At 45.5% G+C, this 23228-nt stretch overlaps 1 protein-coding gene across 2 annotated transcripts in view; it reads right to left on the reverse strand.

Annotated features, from left to right (window-relative positions):
* Window positions 1-23228, reverse strand: part of LOC112253557 (leucine-rich melanocyte differentiation-associated protein) — a 427723-nt gene that overhangs the window by 3008 nt on the left and 401487 nt on the right. The window contains exon 7 of one of the 2 annotated variants that reach the window (XM_042299055.1): window positions 21059-21814. The exons of the other annotated variant lie outside the window; for it this stretch is intronic. Coding sequence (XP_042154989.1) covers window positions 21771-21814 — 44 coding nt within the window. The 3' untranslated portion in view covers window positions 21059-21770. Of the gene's footprint in view, window positions 1-21058; window positions 21815-23228 lie in introns of those variants that run through there. 2 annotated transcript variants of the gene reach the window in all.

The following is a 23228-nucleotide window of genomic DNA, read 5'->3' on the forward strand; positions in this document are numbered from 1 at the left end:
AACGAAAAACTCTAGGGGGCTCAATATGATTGGACGATAACCCGTTTCCAGTTTCCCTGGCACCAATCACAGGTACGTGTCTGATTCTCCCACAGTGCTTTACACAGAGACATGTGGGCAGGCCAGAGGAGGCAGATGATAGACAGAGTGATGAGAAAACAAAGAGATGTCTGAGAGTCTGATTTCCTGGACAATGGAGGCAGCAGGGTGTGTGTGTTCAGTATAACTTGAGAGACAGAGAGAGAGCGAGACAAAATGAGAATGTGACAGAGAATGAGAGACAGCGATAGGTGGAAGCCTAGCAGTTAGAGAGACAAGCCAGCAACTGGAGGATTGCCAGTTCGAATCCCAGGTTTGACAGGAATAATCTAGCGGGAAGTAAACTGGCAACCAGAGGGTTGCTGGTATCAAATCCTAGATGCTATTGCCTGCCATTGTGCCCTTGACCAAGGCACTCCCCCGCATAACAACAGCTCCTGACGCCCAGTGTGGCAGCCCTCACACCTCTCCAGAAAACCCTTAATGTGTATGTCCTGTATATGTTTGTCTTTCAGAGGGGTTAAAGGCTGAAGTAAAATTGATGTTGGAAGTTGTGTGTAATTGACTAACAAAGTGATCTTAACCTTAAAGTAAAGCCTTACTCCTTATGAAACCTCCTTTTTATTTGATTTTATTTGACCTTTATTTAACCAGGTAGGCTAGTTGAGAACAAGTTCTCATTTACAACTGCGACCTGGCCAAGATAAAGCAAAGAGGTGCGACACAAACAACAACACAGAGTTGCACATGGAATAAACAAAACATAGACAATAATACAGTAGAACAAAAGAAAACAAAAAGTATATATACAGTGAGTGCAAATGAGGTAAGATAAGGGAGTTAAGGCAATAAATAGGCCATGGTGGCGAAGTAATTACAATATAGCAATTAAACACTGGAATGGAAGATGTTCAGAAGATGAATGTGCAAGTAAAGATACAAGGGTGCAAAAAAGCAAGATAAATAAATAAATACAGTATGGGGATGAGGTAGGTAGATAGATGGGCTGTTTACAGATGGGCTATGTACAGGTGCAGTGATCTGTGAGCTGTTCTAACAGCTGGTGCTTAAAGCTAGTGAGGGAGATATGATTCTCCAGCTTCAGAGATTTTTGCAGTTCATTCCAGTCATTGGCAGCAGAGAACTGGAAGGAAAGGAATTGGCTTTGGGGGTGACCAGTGAGATATACCTGCTGGAGCACGTGCTACGAGTGGGTGCTGCTATGGTGACCAGTGAGCTGAGATAAGGCGGGGCTTTACCTAGCAGAGACTTGTAGATAACCTGTAGCCAGTGGGTTTGGCGACAAGTATGAAGCGAGGGCCAACCAACGGGAGCATACAGGTCGCAATGGTGGGTAGTGAATGGGGCTTTGGTGACAAAACGGATGGCAAGGTGATAGACTGCATCCAATTTGTTGAGGCTATTTTATAGATGACATCACCGAAGTCGAGGATCGGTAGGATGGTCAGTTTTACGAGGGTATGTTTGGCAGCAATGAGTGAAGGATGTTTTGTTGCGATATAGGAAGCCAATTCTAGATACAATTTTGGATTGGAGATGCTTAATGTGTGTCTGGAAGGAGAGTTTACAGTCTAACCAGACACCTAGGTATTTGTAGTTGTCCACGTATTCTAAGTCAGAGCTGTCCAGAGTAGTGATGAAGGACGGGCGAGCAGGTGCGGGCAGTGATCGGTTGAATAGCATGCATTTAGTTTTACATGCGTTTAAGAGCAGTTGGAGGCCACGGAAGGAGTAACATCAAGAGGCAGCAAGAGCAACATCATTGATGTATACAGAGAAGAGAGTCGGCCCGAGGCTTGAACCCTGTGGCACCCCCATAGAGACTGCCAGAGGTCCGGACAACAGGCCCTCCGATTTTACACACTGAACTCTATCAGAGAAGTAGTTGGTAAACCAGGCGAGGCAATCATTTGCGAAACCAAGGCTGTCAAGTCTGCCAATAAGAATGTGGTGATTGACAGAGTCGAAAGCCTTGGCCAGGACGATGAATACGGCTGCACAGTAATGTCTCTTATCGATGGCGGTTATGATGTCGTTAAGGACCTTGAGCGTGGCTGAGGTACACCCATGACCAGCTCTGAAACCAGATTGCATAGCGGAGAAGGTGTGGTGGGATTCGAAATGGTCGGTAATCTATTTGTTAACTTGGCTTTCAAAGACCTTAGAGATGCAGGGTAGAATAGATATAGGTCTGTAGCAGTTTGGGTCTAGAGTGTCTCCCCCTTTGAAGAGGGGGATGACCGCAGCAGCTTTCCAATCCATGGGAATCTCAGATGATACGAAAGAGAGGTTGAACAGGCTAGTAATAGGGGTTGCAACAATTTCAGCAGATCATTTTAGAAAGAGAGGGTCCAGATTGTCTAGCCCTGCTGATTTGAAGGGGTCCAGATTTTGCAGCTCTTTCAGAACATCAGCTATTTGGATTTGGGTAAAGGAGAAATGGTGGGGGCTTTGGCGGGTTGCTGTGCAGGGTGCCGGGTAGTTGACCGGGGTAGGGGTAGCCAAGTGGAAAGCATGGCCAGTCGTAGAGAAATGCTTATTGAAATTCTCAATTATAGTGGATTTATCGGTGGTGACAGTGTTTTCTAGCCTCAGAGCAGTGGGCAGCTGGGAGGAGGTGCTCTTATTCTCCATGGACTTTACAGTGTCCCAGAACGTTTTTGAGTTAGTTCTACAGGATGCAAATTTCTGTTTGAAAAAGCTAGCCTTAACTGCTTGTGTATATTTGTTCCTAACTTCACTGAAAAGTTGCATATCACAGGGGATATTCGATGCTAATGCAGAACGCCACAGGATGTTTTTGTGCTGGTCAAGGGCAGACAGGTCTGGAGTGAACCAAGGACTATATCTATTCCTAGTTCTACAATTTTTGAATGGGGCATGCTTATTTAAGATGGTGAGGAAGGCACTTTTAAAGAATAGCCAGGCATCATCTACTGACGGGATGAGGTCAATGTCATTCCAGGATACCCCGGCCAGATCGATAAGAAAGGCCTGCTCGCAGAAGTGTTTTAGGGAGCGTTTGACAGTGATGAGGGGTGGTCGTTTGGTCGCAGACCCATTACGGATGCAGACAATGAGGCAGTGATCGCTGAGATCTTGATTGAAAACAGCAGAGGTGTATTTGGAGGGCAAGTTAGTTAGGATGACATCTATGAGTGTGCCCGTGTTTACGGATTTGGAGTTGTACCTGGTAGATTCATTGATAATTTGTGTGAGATTGAGGGCATCGAGCTTGGATTGTAGGATGGCCGGGGTGTTAAGCATGTACCAGTTTAGGTCACCTAGTAGCACGAGCTCAGAAGATAGACGGGGGTCAATTAATTCACATATGGTATTGAGGGCACAGCTGAGGGCAGAGGGAGGTCTATAGCAAGTGGCAACAGTGAGAGACTTGTTTCAGACAGACTGTCTGGAATTTTTAGAAGTAGAAGCTCGAATTGTTTGGGGACAGACTTGGATAGTAATGCAGAACTCTGCAGGCTATCTTTGCAGTAGATTGCAACACCGCCCCCTTTGGCAGTTCTATCTTGTCGGAAAATATTATAGTTAGCGATGGAGATTTCAGTTTTTGTTGTGGTTTTTCTAAGCCAGGAATCAGACACGGCTAAGACATCTGGGTTGGCAGAGTGTGGTAAAGCAGTGAGTAAAACAAACTTAGGGTGTAGGCTTCTAAGGTGTAGGCTTAGGGTGTAGGCTTTTACGGCTTTTACGGCTTTTACCAAGGCTTTTACGGTTACAGAAGTCAACAAATGGGAGCACCTGGGGAGTGGGAGTGGAGCTAGGCACTGCAGGACCTGGATTAACCTCTACATCACCAGAGGAACAGAGGAGAAGTAGAATAAGGGTACGGATAAATACTATATGAACTGGCCGTCTAGCACGTTCGGAACAGAGAGTAAAAGGAGCAGGTTTCTGGGCACGATAGCATAGATACAAGGCATAGTGTACAGACAAAGGTAAGGTAGGATGTGAATACATTGGAGGTAAACCTAGGCATTGAGTAATGATGAGAGAGATATGGTCTCTAGAGACGTTTAAACCAGGTGATGTCATCGCATATGTAGGAGGTGGGACAACATGGTTGGTTAAGGCATATTGAGCAGGGCTAGAGGCTCTACAGTGAAATAAGACAGTAATCACTAACTAGGACAGTAATGGACGAGGCATATTGTTACTAGAGAGAGGAATGCGTAGCCAAGTGAACATATGGTTCCAGTGAGTGGTTGGGCTGACTGGGGACACAGCGATTCAGACAATTAGCAGGCCGATGCTAACACGCTAACAGTTAGTAGGCCGGGGCTAAACAAGCAAGCAGTTAGCAGACCGGGGTTGGCAAGCTAGCAGTTAGCAGACCGGGTTTGCAAGCAAGCAGTTAGCAGGGGCTAGCAAGTTAGCCTTTGTCGCGATGGGGGTAAGTCTGTTTTTGCCTCTTCGTGCGGTGACTTCGATAGACCAGTCGTGGAACTAGTAGGGTTCCAAGTAGCTCTAGGTAGCTAGCAGGCTTAGCAGGTTAGCAGAATGGGCCTTCAGCGGGCGACGTGCCTGAGGGGCCTGTTGGAATCCTCGGGCAGATTATGTCGGTATTCCAGTCGTAGAGCATCGGCGGGGTACTGGCAGTAGAACCGGCAGTAGAAGGGGCCGGATATTGTAGCCCAGGTGTGGGCTTCGGTGGTAGCACAGGAGCCCTGGCCAGGCTAGTTTCAGGCTAATTGGTGCTTGCGAAGATCCAGATGAAAATGTTCAGTTTGCGGTAGGAATCCGGGGATATGGAGAGAAATAGGTCCGTTATGCTCTGGTTTGAGTCAAGTTGTTCGAACTGGCGGGAGCTTTCCGAGTTAAAGGTTAGCTGATGACCGCTAGCAATGGTTTGCTAACTGATAGCTGGTGAGTAGTTAGCTAGTTAGCTGGCTAGCTTCAATTGAGGAATTCCAGATCCGAAGTAAATAGAAATACTTTAGAAAAAAGCAGATCCACTCCACATTGGGTGAGGCGGGTTGCAGGAGCGTATTTAGAAGTTGAGGTTTAGGAAAATATTTTTATTTTATTTATTTATTTGAATTTTACCCCCCTTTTCGTGGTATCCAATTGTTAGTAGCTACTATCTTGTCTCATCGCTGCAACTCCCGCACGGGCTCAGGAGAGACGAAGGTTGAAAGTCATGCGTCCTCCGATACACAACCCAACCAAGCCGCACTGCTTCTTAACACAGCGTGCATCCAACCCGGAAGCCAGCCGCACCAATGTGTCGGAGGAAACACCATGCACCTGGCAACCTTGGTTAGCGTACACTGCGCCCGGCCCGCCACAGGAGTCGCTGGTGCGCGATGAGACAAGGATATCCCTACCGGCCAAACCCTCCCTAACCCGGACGACGCTATGCCAATTGTAGCGTCATCCCGGTCGCGGCCGGTTACGACAGAGCCTGGGCGTGAACCCAGAGTCTCTGATGGCACAGCTGGCGCTGCAGTACGGCGCCCTTAACCACTGCGCCAGGAAAATATTTTAAAGAGATGCGAAGAAAAAGATCAAAAGACAAAACTATGTAATAACACATATGGAATCATGTAGTAACCAAAAAAGGATAAAAACAAATCAAAATATTTTTCATATTTGAGATGATTCAAAGTAGCCACCCTTTGCGTTGATGACAGCTTTGCACACTCTTGGCATTCTCTCAACCAGCTTCATGAGGTAGTCACCTGGAATGCATTTCAATTAACAGGTGTGCCTTGTTAAAAGTTCATTTGTGGAATTTCTGTCCTTCTTAATGCATTTGAGCCAATCAGTTGTGTTGTGACAAGGTAGGGGTGGTATACAGAAGATAGCCTTGTTTGGTAAAAGACCAAGTCCATATTATGGCAAGAACAGCTCAAATAATCAAAGAGAAATGACAGTCCATCATTACTTTAAGACATGAACGTCAGTCAATACAGAACATTTCAAGAACTTTAAAAGTTTATTCAAGGCACACTTAACCAGCATGCCTACCACAGCATTCTGCAGCAATATGCCATCCCATCTGGTTTGCGCTTAGTGGGACTATCATTTGTTTTCAACAGGACAATGACCCAAAACACACCTCCAGGCTATGTAAGGGTGATGGAGTGCTGCATCAGATGACCTGACCTCCACAGTCACCCAACATCAACCCAATTGAGATGGTTTGGGATCTGTTGGACCGCAGAGTGAAGGAAAAGCAGCCAGCAAGTGCTCAACATATGTGGGAACTCCTTCAGGACTGTTAGAAATGCATTCCAGGTGACTACCTCCTGAACCTGGTTGAGAGAATGCCAAGAGTGTGCAAAGCTGTCATCAAGGCAAAGGGTGGCTACTTTGAAAAATCTCAAATATGAAATATATTTTGATTTGTTTTTTGGTAACTACATGATTCCATATGTGTTATTTCATAGTTTTGATGTTTTAACTATTATTCTGACTGACAGACAGACAGACAGACAGACAGACAGACAGACAGACAGACAGACAGCGAGCAGCCTTTAAAGTGACAGATTAGAACAGTGCTGTGGAAAGCTAATGTTAATGTTTCCATCATGGATCCTCTGGCAGACGAACAGTCAGGCCGTTGTTCTACACAGTAGGTTAGTCACAACCTGCACCTTGTTGTGCTTCTTAAAGTGAAGTATTGTATCTCTATTATTCTTAAAGGGAAGTACAGTATCTGTATTCTTCTTAAAAGAGGACTAAAGTATCTACATCTTTAAAGGGGAATAAAGTGAATCAAGTAGTACACAACCAACAACTGCATACACAGAAATCACTCTGACACAAAACATATAACAAACCTTGAAATGAAGTTACAACCGCGGCACATAGGAAGGAGAGGTTTAGGAAGTCAGTTAGGGGATTGAAGAATCCCTGCAGCCAAAGCGAGTGAGACCTACTGCTTAACAAAGACCTCTAGGAAAAACAACAAATTAATCAACAGAGAGAGACAGAGAGAGAGCTGGAGTGTGTTTAATGATTACTCCCTGCATACAATCAGCTCCGCTCTTTTCAAGGGCCATCAATACGTCAAGGAAAGACGTATCTGTAGCTCTTAACATCAAGGTTATCTATTGTCCAAGAGGCACCTCTCTCCTCTCCCCTCTATTTTCCTCTCTACCTCTCCTCTTCTCCTCTCCTACCCTTCTATCTTTCTCTCCCCTTTCTCTCTCACGCCATCCCTCCAGCCAACCATCCAACATTTTCATCAGCGCCACAATCCATCAGACATAATAATACTGTTGAGAAAAAATAAATGAACAACGCAATTCAACTCTCCATATTATCTCAAATGACTGAAATAATATGGAAGGGAGAAGACAAAGGGTCTGGAGGCAGGCATTCATAACGCTGTGTAAGAGAGTGAGTTATGGGGTTTGGGCACGGCCTCGTACGACCTATTATAGTGGACACTATCCATCTCCCGCTGTCTGTTTATCAGGCCAGCACAACATCATGTGATGGAGTCACTACTATGACAGACTGTATGGAGGTTTATGAGGATATTTGCCCCTGTGTCTCACAAACACTAATTACGGGTTGTATGAATCAAGCATCTCAGAGTCATGTCGTTCTGCCCCTGAACAGGCAGTTAACCCACTGTTCCTAGGCCGTCATTGAAAATAAGAATTTGTTCTTAACTGACTTGCCTGGTTAAATAAAGGTTAAAAATAAATAAATAAAACAATTTAAAAAAATAAGATTATATGCACAAGGGTAACCTGACCCTAGACCAATAGTCCTTCTCTGAGCCACTTGCGTATACTCATCACCAAATGTATTTAAAACATTTTTAATGAACCTTTATTTAACTAGGCAAGTCAGTTAAGAACATAATTCTTATTTACAACAATGGCCTAGGAACAGTGGGTTAACTGCCTTGTTCAGGGCAGAACAACAGATTTGTACCTTTTCAGCTCTAACCACTAGGCTACCTGCCGCCCCCAAATGGACAGCTAGCCACATGGTGGTGACTGGTTAACACATACATCTACTTTATTGATGAGGAAATGGAATGTAACATCAAAATCAAAACAAAACCAATCAAACTTTATTTGTCACATGCGCCGAGGTCGAGGTAATTTGTACATGTAGGTAGGGGTAAAGTGACTATGCAAAGATAATAAACAGTGAGTAGCAGCAGTGTACAAAACACATGACCAAACATAATCAGTGTACGTTGGTGGTAGATCTCCAATCATGTGTATGTCCACATATATATAGTGACAACAGCTGCTAGATATGCATGCATAAACCATTTTAAAAGAAGAACATTAAACAGTAGCATCTAGAAAATAGGCATACTAGGAAAAAGGGTAGAAAGGAAGAGAAGAGTAAAGGCCATATTTACTAGGTGATTAGTATGTGTACTTTACTACCTGTAAAGCAATACTCTGCATGTCTGGAACTCTGCGGATAGAGGTATTTTAAAATGAAAAGCTTAGCCAACAAGTAAGGCTAAATATCCACAAAACAGCTAGAGAGAGAGAATTTATTAAACCTCGACCCTGGATTATGTCTGTTTTTAAATCAAACGAGAGAAGTATGTCTGTGCATGTATGCATGGCTGTGTGCGTAAGTGTAGTGGGTCACAGATCAACTGGCTAGATCCCATGTGCTAGTCTAGTGTTGTCTAGTGTTGTTTGGATTGAGCCCTAAGCAAACCACAAACTGCTTACAGCTCCTGATACAAACACATGTTGGATCCCAGGCATAGTCTGGGTAAGACTACAGATCTACTTATGATCAGACCTCTCCGCGATCAGACCTCTCCATGATCAGACCTCTACAGGATCAGACCTCTACAGGATCAGACCTCTCCGCGATCAGACCTCTCCGCGATCAGACCTCTCCGCAATCAGACCTCTCCGCAATCAGACCTCTCCGCGATCAGACCTCTCCACGATCAGACCTCTCCAGAGACCTCAGACCTCTCCATGATCAGACCTCTCCAGGATCAGACCTCTCAGGATCAGACCTCTACAGGATCAGACCTCTCCATGATCAGACCTCTCCAGGATCAGACCTCTCCATGATCAGACAGACCTCTACAGGATCAGACCTCTACAGGATCAGACCTCTACAGGATCAGACCTCTACAGGATCAGACCTCTACAGGATCAGACCTCTACAGGATCAGACCTCTACAGGATCAGACCTCTACGGATCAGACCTCTCCGCGATCAGACCTCTCCGCAATCAGACCTCTCCGCGATCAGACCTCTCCGCGATCAGACCTCTCCACGATCAGACCTCTCCACGATCAGACCTCTCCATGATCAGACCTCTCCATGATCAGACCTCTCCATGATCAGACCTCTCCGCGATCAGACTTCTCCATGATCAGACCTCTACAGGATCAGACCTCTCCGCGATCAGACCTCTCCGCAATCAGACCTCTCCGCGATCAGACCTCTCCGACCTCTCCGCAATCAGACCTCTCCGCAATCAGACCTCTCCGCAACCTCAGACCCTCTCCGCAACCTCAGACAGACTCTCCACGATCAGACCTCTCCATGATCAGACCTCTCCACGATCAGACCTCTCCATGATCAGATCAGACCTCTCCATGATCAGACCTCTCCACGATCAGACCTCTCCACGATCAGACCTCTCCACGATCAGACCTCTCCATGATCAGACCTCTCCATAATCAGACCTCTCCATGATCAGACCTCTCCATGATCAGACCTCTCGTATTAATAGAGAATATTATATACGCTGAAGGGTCACTGGTTGAAATGGAATAAACCTTTAAACCATTCTCATAAATATAGATTTTACCTACCAATATACAAGACATAGAAAAGTAATAAAGAATATAACTAACCCCATAGAGGTGCATATATTACTAGTATACATTTCATTTGGTACTCAACCCTGCCTATTAGTCCAGTGCAGATGTTTTTATCTCAATATTAAATCCTTTCTGAGCAACAATTAAGTACCTTACTGGGATTGTTTTACATCAAAATGGTAAAAAGAAAAGAAAGCTTATTAGCAAAGAATTTTGGGACTGTCTGGGGAGGGGAAAACTGAAAACTAGCTGTTATTGGCTGAGAGGTTTGGAACTGTCTTTCATAACTCATTTACCACATGGTGATGTCACCAGGCAGGCCAAAACTCCATCCCACCAAAACAGGCTGAAATTTCAGGTGGTCTTTTCAAAAAGCTCAACACTAAAAGGCCATCATCATTTTCACAGCTTCACAGTATTATTCCAACCTCATATAGGGGAAATGTATACAAAACAAAGGTACAACATGTTTTTGGCTGCACTGGTCCTTTAACAGTGACGGTGGGATCCATCTCTCAGCAGGCCTCAGAGGGAAAGCCCAGCATATACCTTAACTTACACAGTTAACCTGACATTTGTCCTCTTCCAATAACAAATATTTAGTCCATTAAACATAAACACCTGTCATCATGATGCTTCCCCATTCCTTTCCCTCCTCCTCCTCTTTATCCCTGTTTATTGCAGCAGCTGCGTGTTCTCAACTTCAGTGTATTGATTAAACTTTTAAAAGGCTGCCATTTAACCCAGGGAAGGACATCAGGAAGATGAATTTGCGTCAATGTTCATCTGTTTGCTTTTCAATAGCCATTAATACTCTTCACATCCACACGGCCTGTCAGGGAAAAGCACCCTAGTTTTTATCAAGGCAGAGGCTAGGGAGCAGGCTGGGAGGAAGGGAGGGAAGACAGAGGGGGGAGTGAGAGAGGGAGAAGGAGTGAGAGAGGGAGAAGGAGCGAGAGAGGGAGAAGGAGTGAGAGAGGGATTGAGTGAGGGGGAAAGGCAGGGCAAACTGCATACAAAACAGACCTAGAGGAAATGCTTGAGTTCTGCAAGGCCTACAGTATACCATGAACCTACAGTACACCATGAACCTACAGTACAGTACACAATGAACCTACAGTACACCATGAACCTACAGGACAGTACACAATGAACCTACAGTACACCACCAGTCTACAGTAAACCATGAGGCTACAGTACACCATGAACCTACAGTACACCATGAACCTACAGTACACCATGAACCTACAGTACACCATGAACCTACAGTACAGTACACCATGAACCTACAGTACAGTACACCATGAACCTACAGTACAGTACACCATGAACCTACAGGACAGTACACAATGAACCTACAGTACACCATGAACCTACAGTACACCATGAACCTACAGGACAGTACACAATGAACCTACAGTACACCACCAGTCTACAGTACACCATGAACCTACAGTCCACCATTAACCTACAGTACACCTTGAACCTACAGTACACCATGAACCTACAGGACAGTACACAATGAACCTACAGTACACCACCAGTCTACAGTACACCATGAACCTACAGTACACCATGAACCTACAGTACACCATGAACCTACAGTACACCATGAGCCTACAGTACACCATGAACCTACAGTACACCATGAACCTACAGTACACCATGAACCTACAGTACACCATGAACCTACAGTACACCATGAACCTACAGTACACCATGAGCCTACAGAACACCATGAACCTAGAGTACACCATGAAACTACAGGACAGTACACAATGAACCTACAGTACACCACCAGTCTACAGTAAACCATGAGGCTACAGTACACCATGAACCTACAGTACACCATGAACCTACAGTACAGTACACCATGAACCTACAGTACACCATGAACCTACAGGACAGTACACCATGAACCTACAGGACAGTACACAATGAACCTACAGGACAGTACACAATGAACCTACAGTACACCACCAGTCTACAGTAAACCATGAGGCTACAGTACACAATGAACCTACAGTACACCATGAACCTACAGGACAGTACACCATGAACCTACAGGACAGTACACAATGAACCTACAGTACACCACCAGTCTACAGTAAACCATGAGGCTACAGTACACCATGAACCTACAGTACACCATGAACCTACAGTACACCATGAACCTACAGTACACCATGAACCTACAGGACAGTACACAATGACCCTACAGTACACCATGAACCTACAGTACACCATGAACCTACAGTATAGTATACCATGACCCTACAGTACACCATGACCCTACAGTACACCATGAACCTACAGTACAGTACACCATGAACCTACAGTACACCGTGAACCTACAGTACACCATGAACCTACAGTACACCATGAACCTACAGTACAGTACACCATGACCCTACAGTACACCATGAACCTACAGTACACCATGAACCTACAGTACAGTACACCATGGACATACAGTACAGTACACCATGGACATACAGTACACCATGAATCTACAGTACACCATGAACCTACAGAACACCATGAACCTACAGAACACAATGAACCTACAGGACAGTACACCATGAACCTACAGTACACCATGAACCTACAGAACACAATGAACCTACAGGACAGTACACCATGAACCTACAGTACAGTACACCATGAACCTACAGTACACCACGAGTCTACAGTACACCCTGAGTCCACAGTACACCATGAACCTACAGAACACCATGAACCTACAGTACACCATGAACCTACAGTACACAATGAACCTACAGTACACCATGAACCTACAGTATAGTACACCATGAACCTACAGTACACCATTAACCTACAGTACAGTACACCATGAACCTACAGAACACTGCGCACCTACAGTACACCATGAACCTACAGTACAGTACAACATGAACCTACAGTACACCATGAACCTACAGTACACCATGAACCTACAGTACACCATGAACCTACAGAACACCATGAGCCTACAGTACACCATGAGCCTACAGTACACCATGAGCCTACAGTACACCATGAACCTACAGTACACCATGAACCTACAGTACAGTACACCATGAACCTACAGTATAGTACACCATGAACCTACAGTACAGAACCTACAGTACACCATGAACCTACAGTACACCATGAACCTACAGTACAGTACACCATGAACCTACAGTACACCATGAGTCTACAGTACACCATGAACCTACAGTACACCATGAACCTACAGTACACCATGAATCTACAGTACACCATGAACCTAAGGTACACAGTGAACCTACAGTTCCCCATGAGCCTACAGTACACCATGAACCTACAGTACACCATGAACCTACAGTACACCATGAACCTACAGTACACCATGAGCCTACAGAACACCATGAGCCTACAGTACACCATGAACCTACAGAACACCATGAACCTACAGTACACCATGAACCTACAGTACACCATGAACCTACAGAACATCATGAGCCTACAGTATACCATGAACCTACAGAACACCATGAACCTACAGTACACCATGAACCTACAGTACACCATGAACCTACAGTACACCATGAGCCTACAGTACACCATGAACCTACAGAACACCATGAGCCTACAGTACACCATGAGCCTACAGTACACCATGAGCCTACAGAACACCATGAGCCTACAGTACACCATGAACCTACAGTACACCATGAGCCTACAGTACACCATGAGCCTACAGAACACCATGAGCCTACAGTACACTATGAGCCTACAGTACACCATGAGCCTAAGGTACACAGTGAACCTACAGTACACCATGAACCTACAGTACACCATGAACCTACAGTACACCATGAACCTACAGTACAGTACACCATGAACCTACAGTACAGTGACACCTACAGAACACCATGACAGTACAGTACACCATGAACCTACAGTACAGTACACCATGAGCCTACAGTACACCATGAGCCTACAGTACAGTAAACCATGAACCTACAGTACACCATGAACCTACAGTACACCATTAACCTAAGGTACACAGTGAACCTACAGTACACCATGAGCCTACAGTACACCATGAACCTACAGTACACCATGAACCTACAGTACACCATGAACCTAAGGTACACAGTGAACCTACAGTACACCATGAGCCTACAGTACACCATGAACCTACAGTACACCATGAACCTAAGGTACACAGTGAACCTACAGTACACCATGAGCCTACAGTACACCATGAACCTACAGTACACCATGAACCTAAGGTACACAGTGAACCTACAGTACACCATGAGCCTACAGTACACCATGAACCTACAGTACACCATGAACCTACAGTACACCATGAGCCTACAGTACACCATGAACCTACAGTACACCACCATGAACCTACAGTACACCATGAGCCTACAGTACACCATGAGCCTACAGTACAGTAAACCATGAGCCTACAGTACACCATGAACCTACAGTACACCATGAGCCTACAGTACACCATGAACCTACAGTACACCATGAGCCTACAGTACACCATGAACCTACAGTACACCATGAACCTACAGTACACCATGAGCCTACAGAACACCATGAACCTACAGTACACCATGAGCCTACAGTACACCATGAGCCTACAGTACACCATGAACCTACAGAACACCATGAACCTACAGTACACCATGAGCCTACAGTACAGTAAACCATGAACCTACAGGACAGTACACAATGAACCTACAGTACACCATGAACCTACAGTACACCATGAACCTACAGGACACCATGAACCTACAGTACACCACCAGCCTACAGTACACCATGAACCTACAGTACACCATGAACCTACAGTACACCATGAACCTACAGTACACCATGAACCTACAGGACAGTACACAATGAACCTACAGTACACCACCAGCCTACAGTACACCATGAACCTACAGTACACCATGAACCTACAGTACACCATGAACCTACAGTACACCATGAACCTACAGTACACCATGAACCTACAGTACACCATGAGCCTACAGTACACCATGAACCTACAGTACACCATGAGCCTACAGTACACCAGTGAACCTACAGTACACCATGAGCCTACAGTACACCATGAACCTACAGTACACCATGAACCTACAGTACACCATGAGCCTACAGAACACCATGAACCTACAGTACACCATGAGCCTACAGTACACCATGAGCCTACAGTACACCATGAGCCTACAGTACACCATGAACCTACAGTACACCATGAGCCTACAGTACACCATGAACCTACAGTACACCATGAGCCTACAGAACACCATGAACCTACAGTACACCATGAGCCTACAGTACACCATGAGCCTACAGTACACCATGAACCTACAGAACACCACAGAACCTAGCCTAGTACACCATGAGCCTACAGTACACCATGAGCCTACAGTACACCATGAGCCTACAGTACACCATGAACCTACAGAACACCATGAACCTACAGTACACCATGAGCCTACAGTACACCATGAGCCTAAGGTACACAGTGAATAAGTGAACATGTAAGACTATGTAGATACAATGCCTTCAGAAGTATTACAATTGATTAATTTGTCAATGATCAATGATGTGCACAAAATATTCTAACATCAAAGTGGAAGAAAAATTCAAACATTTGTAAAAACATGAATGAAAAATAAAACACTAATATATCTTGATTAGAGTCAATATGTGCTAGAATCACCTTTGGCAGTGATTACATCTGTGAGTCTTTCTGGGTAAGTCTCTGAGAGCTTTCCACACCTGGAATGTGCAATATTTGCCCATTATTCTTTTCAAAATTCTTCAATCTCTGATAAATTAGTATTTGATTATTGCTAGACAACCATTTTCAGGTCTTGCCGTAAATTGTCAAGCAGATTTAAGTAAAAACTGTAACTCAGCCACTCAGGAACATTCTCTGTCTTCTTGGTAAGCAACTCCAGTATAAATCTTCCAGTGTCGGGGTGGAAAGTAGACTGAACTAGGTTTTCCTCTAGGATTTTGCCTGTGCTTAGCTCCATTCCTTTTCTTTTTATCCTGAGAAATCCTCCAGTCCTTAACGATTACAAGCATACCGATAACATGATACAGCCACCACTATGCTTGAAAATATGGTTATAATGGATTGACCCCAAACATAACACTGTCAATGTGCCTTTGAGCAAGGCACTTAACCCCTAATTGCTCCCGTAAGTCGCTCTGGATAAGAGTTTCTGATAAATGACAACAATTTCAATGTAATGTCTATCCTTGAAAGCACATGAAAACAGTAATGAGAGTCCTAATGTCCACTAATGTTCCCATGGTAACATGCCGACTACTAATCACCAGACGCAACGCGGCTAGGGTGGTGCTGTGTTTGACAGTGATTGATAGTTTTCCTCAGTACATTTCTAATTAAAAGAAAAAATAACTAGATATGGTGGATCAAACTTCCCTAACAACTGCAATTAGTGATTTGTCTGCTTTCGCTAATCGACCCGTTAATAAGAACGGTCGGTTGGTCGGCAAGTCACTCACTTTAAGTTTAGAACAGGATTCAATAACAAAAGATGTGTATATTAATCACCAGAGAGTAATCACTTTTGACATTGGAGGAAGGGATGATTAAATCAATGTATCTGAATACATGAAATAATAATTACCATGCAAAACAGCATGAAAGAGAGTGTGTAATGAACCTCATTGTCAGGTGAAACATACTCTTCCAACAGGAGAGGGTAGTACATGCTACACAACCATGTTGGAAAGAACAACATGGGCAATATCCTCAAAACTGCTGTATATGGGTTATTTCTTCTTCATTTAGTGTTAAAGTTAGGGGTACAGTTATGTGATGTTCAAGGTGAGTTGTAGTAGTTAATAGCATTTGTGATTAGAACCCACTGTGTTTCTGTCCTTTCTAGCATGACCAAATAAAGACAACTAAGAGGCTTCCAGCAGGAAGTAAAAACGGTATTACTGAAGTTAACAAATGTACTGTTACCAACTAATGTGATTTTATTTTAATAGTGAAACAAGTGCAGTTACTACATGTCATGTTTATTCTAAAGTAAACAATGAGGACAACTGTATTATGGACTTCATGCATCAACGGGCAAAACGGCACGTACCACACTAGCTGTCATTCAGCATTTCCCTCAAATCAAAGATGGCCATCAAACATGGCCAGAAGAGCAAACGCCACAGGAGCTGTTCACAAAAGGGTGACCAATTGTCACATAGAGAAAAAATGCGACGTGAAAATGTGATAATGACTACTAAAATTGACAAAATATTGTGTTAAAAATAAAAAATTGTTACCATTACTACTTTATACTGAGACCAAAAAACAAAAAATACTACTTGGGTCATTCAAAAAAAAAGAAAAAATACTAGTTGTTGAAATCAACAAACACTTTGTATGAACATCATACCTGATCAGTGAACCACATTTCAAAGACTTCTGTCTGACTTCTCCCTCTCAGATCCCTGCCTGTCAGCCAGCTCACTTCATCCTACAACCACATCTCTCTCTCTGCTGGTCAGACATCAATTGCCAGCTGCTGCCCTGAAACCGCCTGGCCACCTCCACGGTGACATATATCAATAGTAATCTGACGTGTGGCTGGTGCTGGAAACGGTCCCCCAAGGACACATTGAGCCCTGGACCGCCGACTGGCAGCACCTGCCTCACCGGTGGGGACATAAGGGTCCACGCATCAGTTAGCTCCTTCATCCTCTTCTCTGGCCCTCCAGACACCCAACACAACACTTATTAATCCACTTCCTGGTGCTGCTAAGTTACTGGCCTGTCTGTGCCACTGTTGCCACGGCTACCACCCTAGGACCCTATCATTATTATCCTCATTTCAGCTGTGATCCTGACGCCTGGTAGGCAGCTCTCTACCTGGGGCTCCCAATACTTCCTGGCTGGCTCGCCAAACACTGATCCGACATGACACGGTGACAGAAACCATGGGAGATGGGGATAACAGGGGAGAGAGGGGGCTGGAAATAAAAGAAGAAGGGATGAGGAAGAAAGAGAGGGAGAGATGGAGAGAGGTAGAGAGAGGGAATGATGGCATAGAAAACAGTGGAGAGAGAGGGAAATAAAAGAACAAGGGATGATGGAGAAAGAGAGAGAGAGAGAGAGAGAAGAGAGAGAGAGAGAGGAAGAAGGTTGGTTGGAGTTGGCCAGCCAGGGCCCTTGTGGCGCAGGGTGTGCCCATCAACACGGATGAGCGTTAGCTGAGAGCAGTGTGTCACAACGATGGAGGGCTTGGATCACTCACATCAGGCCTTCATCTGACTGGAAGAGATCAATCTCCAGGCCTAATACAAAAGGACATGGTAAAATATCCTTTAACATGGGCCCTCCTCCTTGTCTCTCTTTCTCTTGTGTCAGTTAACTGGTATGTAACTCTGTTTGTCAGACCACTCTGTTGACCACTCTCTCATTTTCACCTCTCATTCCCTCTGTCCCTTGTATTCATGGTCAAAGCACGGTGTTAGGGATGGGTGATTTACTGACAATTGTATTCTACATAGCACATCGTATCTATATTGCTATATTTCATATGAGCACATCACATTATGACTTATAACAAAATATTACAATCATAAACATTTATATGGCAAAAATTCCAATTGTAATTGAACAAGAAATCCTTTGCTGAAAACCTTTTACAAAACTAATAGGTGACGCTGCATCTTTGAAAAAAGCTAGTTATATACTGTAAGCAGAAACGAAGTGATGTTGCATGCTGTCTGGAATCAAAGGGGAACCACACACTATGACAGGGATTGTAAAGAAGGAAAACAGCCCATGGGAAGGACAGGTGATAGTAGGGTTGTGGTGTGTATCTCCCTACCCCTGGCATTGCCGTACCCACACATAGCTTTACTGTTACCCTACTACTCTTGATTTACATGACATATCCCCCCCGTATGCAGGGAAGAGAAGGATGGAGGGATCGAGTTATGATTAACTGTCTATCTGTCCCTCACTGTGACTCTCCTCTCCTCCTTACTTCCCCTCTCTCTTTCTATTAAATTCTGCCCTCCCTCCGTCTCGCCCCCTCTTATTCTCTCTCTCTCCTGACATCCTCCTTCTCCCCCTACCCCTGAAATCCTCCCTCTCTCCCTACCCCTGACATTCTCCCTCTCTCCTTACATCCTCCCTCTCTCCCTACCCCTGAAATCCTCCCTCTCTCCCTAACCCAGACATCCTCCCTCTCTCCCTACCCCTGCCTGACATTCTCCCTCTCTCCCTACCCCTGCCTGACATCCTCCTTCTCTCCCTACCCCTGACATCCTCCCTCTCTCCCTACCCCTGACATCCTCCCTCTCTCCCTACCCCTGACATGCTCCCTCTCTCCCTACATTCTCCCTCTCTTCCTACCCCTGACATCCCCCCTCTCTCCCTACCCCTGACATCTTCCCTCTCTCCCTACATCCTCCCTCTCTCCCTACCCCTGACATCTTCCCTCTCTCCCTACCCCTGACATCCTCCCTTTCTCCCTACCCCTGACATCCCCTTACTGTTTTCATCCCCTGACATCACCTTACTGTGCTCAGCCCCTGACATCACCTTACTGTGCTCAGCCCCTGACATCACTTTACTGTCCTCAGCCCCTGACATCACCTTACAGTCCTCAGCCCCTGACATCACCTTACAGTCCTCAGCCCCTGACATCCCCTTACTGTCCTCAGCCCCCTGCACATCCCCTTACTGTCCTCAGCCCCTGACATCACCTTACTGTCCTCAGCCCCTGACATCACCTTACTGTCCTCAGCCCCTGACATCACCTTACTGTCCTCATCCCCCTGCACATCCCCTTACTGTCCTCAGCCCCTGACATCACCTTACTGTCCTCAACCCCTGACATCACCTTACTGTCCTCAACCCCTGCACATCCCCTTACTGTCCTCAGCCCCTGACATCCCCTTACTGTCCTCAGCCCCCTGCACATCCCCTTACTGTCCTCAGCCCCTGCACATCCCTTACAGTCCTACTGTCCTCAGCCCCAGCCCCTGCCACCCCTTACTGTCCTCAGCCCCTGCACATCCCCTTACTGTCCTCAGCCCCCTGCACATCCCCTTACTGTCCTCAGCCCCTGACATCACCTTACTAGCCCCCTCCATCCCCTTACTGTCCTCAGCCCCTGACATCACCTTTCCTCAGCCCCCTGTCCTCAGCCCCCCCTGCACATCCCCTTACTGTCCTCAGCCCCCTGCACATCCTCTTACTGTCCTCAGCCCCCTGCACATCCCCTTACTCTCCTCAGCCCCTGACATCACCTTACAGTCCTCAGCCCCTGACATCACCTTACTGTCCTCAGCCCCCTGCACATCCCTTTGCTGTCCTCAGCCCCTGACATCACCTTACTGTCCTCAACCCCTGACATCACCTTACTGTCCTCAACCCCTGCACATCCCCTTACTGTCCTCAACCCCTGACATCCCCTTACTGTCCTCAGCCCCCTGCACATCCCCTTACTCTCCTCAGCCCCTGACATCACCTTACAGTCCTCAGCCCCTGACATCACCTTACTGTCCTCAGCCCCCTGCACATCCCCTTACTGTCCTCAGCCCCTGACATCACCTTACTGTCCTCAACCCCTGACATCACCTTACTGTCCTCAACCCCTGCACATCCCCTTACTGTCCTCAGCCCCTGACATCCCCTTACTGTCCTCAGCCCCCTGCACATCACCTTACTGTCCTCAGCCCCTAACATCACCTTACTGTCCTCAGCCCCTGACATCACCTTACTGTCCTCAGCCCCTGACATCCCCTTACTGTCCTCAGCCCCTGCACATCCCCTTACTGTCCTCAGCCCCTGACATCCCCTTACTGTCCTCAGCCCCCTGCACATCACCTTACTGTCCTCAGCCCCTAACATCACCTTACTGTCCTCAGCCCCTGACATCACCTTACTGTCCTCAGCCCCTGACATCCCCTTACTGTCCTCAGCCCCCTGCACATCCCCTTACTGTCCTCAGCCCCTGACATCACCTTACTGTCCTCAACCCCTGACATCACCTTACTGTCCTCAACCCCTGCACATCCCCTTACTGTCCTCAGCCCCTGACATCACCTTACTGTCCTCAACCCCTGACATCACCTTACTGTCCTCAGCCCCCTGCACATCCCCTTACTGTCCCCAGCCCCCTGCACATCCCCTGACAGCTAGAATTATAACCCTGGTTCATCACTGCCCACCTGTCCAATAAGTCCAATAACCACAATCTTTACTTGCCACACACCCTGGGACTCAATGACTTTATTGACGTGTAATCTTCATAAGGCGAGAAATATTGAGCATGTAAGGTGGTTCTTAAGACATCTTCTCATATTATCTACATGAGGGTTGTAGGGCTAGGACCTGACAGCGCTAATTGTAATGGTACATGTTTCAGAGCACACAGGATATTGTGTGCTTGGCTGGACCAGCAAGCCCCAGCTGTGGTATGTAGGGGATGGATGTCAGCTCAGGGCATTGGAATTAATTAAGTAAAATATTATTGAGTGCCCATCACAACGCTGATACCTTAGATCGCTTCATTTGTATCCTGTAGGCGCTTGGAGACAGCTTAGCCAAAACAGCTAATAGTAACAACAAAATAACTGTAGCATAACACAATGGATGACCTGCTCTATCTGAGAAAGAAAAAAACAAAACTGGATAGAAACAAATGCTAGGGCGCTGCCTGAAAGTACTGTTTAAAGTTCAGTGGATATCAGCTGTTTGTGTATCAGTGACTTGAGCAGTTCCTGGGCCAAGATTCTGGACCAAGATGTCACAGTGGGTTAGTGATAGTGACAGGCAGTAAGGGAAGGCCTTGAGGTTCTGTTCTCTTTCCTCAAGGTTATCTTCATATCCTCCTCTCAGAGCCTCCATTAAGATCTACTGCCTGCCCGCTCCAGTACCAACGCAGCGCATCGCGCTCTCTGAAAACACATAATAGATCATTTTATATTGTGAATGTCTTCTGATAGTACTCTGAAAAGCTCAAAATAATAGTTTTTAACTTATACCTGGTGGAAGTCTATGTATGAAAAAATACGTGGTGTTCATTTTTCTTTCTGTCGATACAAGTGTCAAAAAGCATTAAATACACATGCCAGGCCAGCCCAGCCCAGAGTCATATCCTGAAGCCATCCACATCTCAGGGTCAGAGTGCGGAAACAAAAGACCACCACCCAGCGAGACATGCATGCGTGTTCACTCCAATTAATCTAATTTCATGCCATTTTCACTTTTCCACCGCCATCCGATTACCCCTGAATCAGGGTTCACCCTGGAGTCCTCGGACGTAGCTAGAGGAGAGACAACTGAACCAGGCTCCTGAGGGTTGCCAGTTAGCACTGGATTAATGGTGTCAAGTGGAAAGAGGGTTTTTGATCTTTCTCAGGAGGCTACCCCCTGTGAATTGTATCCAGGCCTTCAGAAGTGCTCATATCATTCCATACTTAAGTCCCTGTAATACCCCTAAAGTCATTATTATTTTCCTGACTTTCAGTTACAGTATATATCACTTTTTGTTTTAGCAGTTGCTGATTAAGATTGCTGGTAGCTTGACTCACCGCACTGTGATTTCCAAGCCACCAAATGCAGCTGTTTTCACATGTGGACACATGAATATGGTGGTTACAAAGTGACAAAGTGTCCCTTTAAATGCAGGTATCATGTATATTCTACTGGCTCATACATCATTGAGGTCAGTCAGAAGGTTTTTGAAAAGGAAATGCATCCTTAGCAGAGGTGAAAAGCACTCGTTAAAAATCAATCTGGAATAAATTCAACCATCTGACCTAAATGACTCAGACGTCAACCCAATCATCTCGCCGCCACATGACATGTCAGAAACGATCTACCGATCAAATTATGACAGTAAAATAACTTGTCTGCTCGTATTAAAGTGATGGGGAAACCTGTTCCTTTTGTTTAATGCCAATTAGTCAGCGAGTCGTTGTGACAGATTAAAAGGTTGTTTTGGATGCTGTACCATTGGACTGACTTTGCTCTCTCTTCGTTCTGGTGAAGCAGGAATGTTGACATTGGTTATTATGAAAGACCTGCTAATTCCTCCTTTAACTCAAGCTACCTATTCTAATCCAAGACATTAATAATACCTCAAGCACTTCATTTGACCACACAACCTCTATAGACATTGACATTGTGATTGGCTATTCAAATAAGACACACCTCTGATTTGTTAAGTAGGAGAGCCAAGCACAAATACAGGCTAAGATATTAGGCATTTTTAGCTCCCCTTGCATCCATCCATCCAGGAGATGATGGACCACCTCTCTTTCCAAGGCAACGGGTCCCAACGAGGATTTCACATCGCCCCTGATGCAA

Source organism: Oncorhynchus tshawytscha, linkage group LG16 (genome assembly GCF_018296145.1).
Source record: "Oncorhynchus tshawytscha isolate Ot180627B linkage group LG16, Otsh_v2.0, whole genome shotgun sequence".
Classification (NCBI taxonomy): Eukaryota; Metazoa; Chordata; class Actinopteri; order Salmoniformes; family Salmonidae; genus Oncorhynchus; species Oncorhynchus tshawytscha.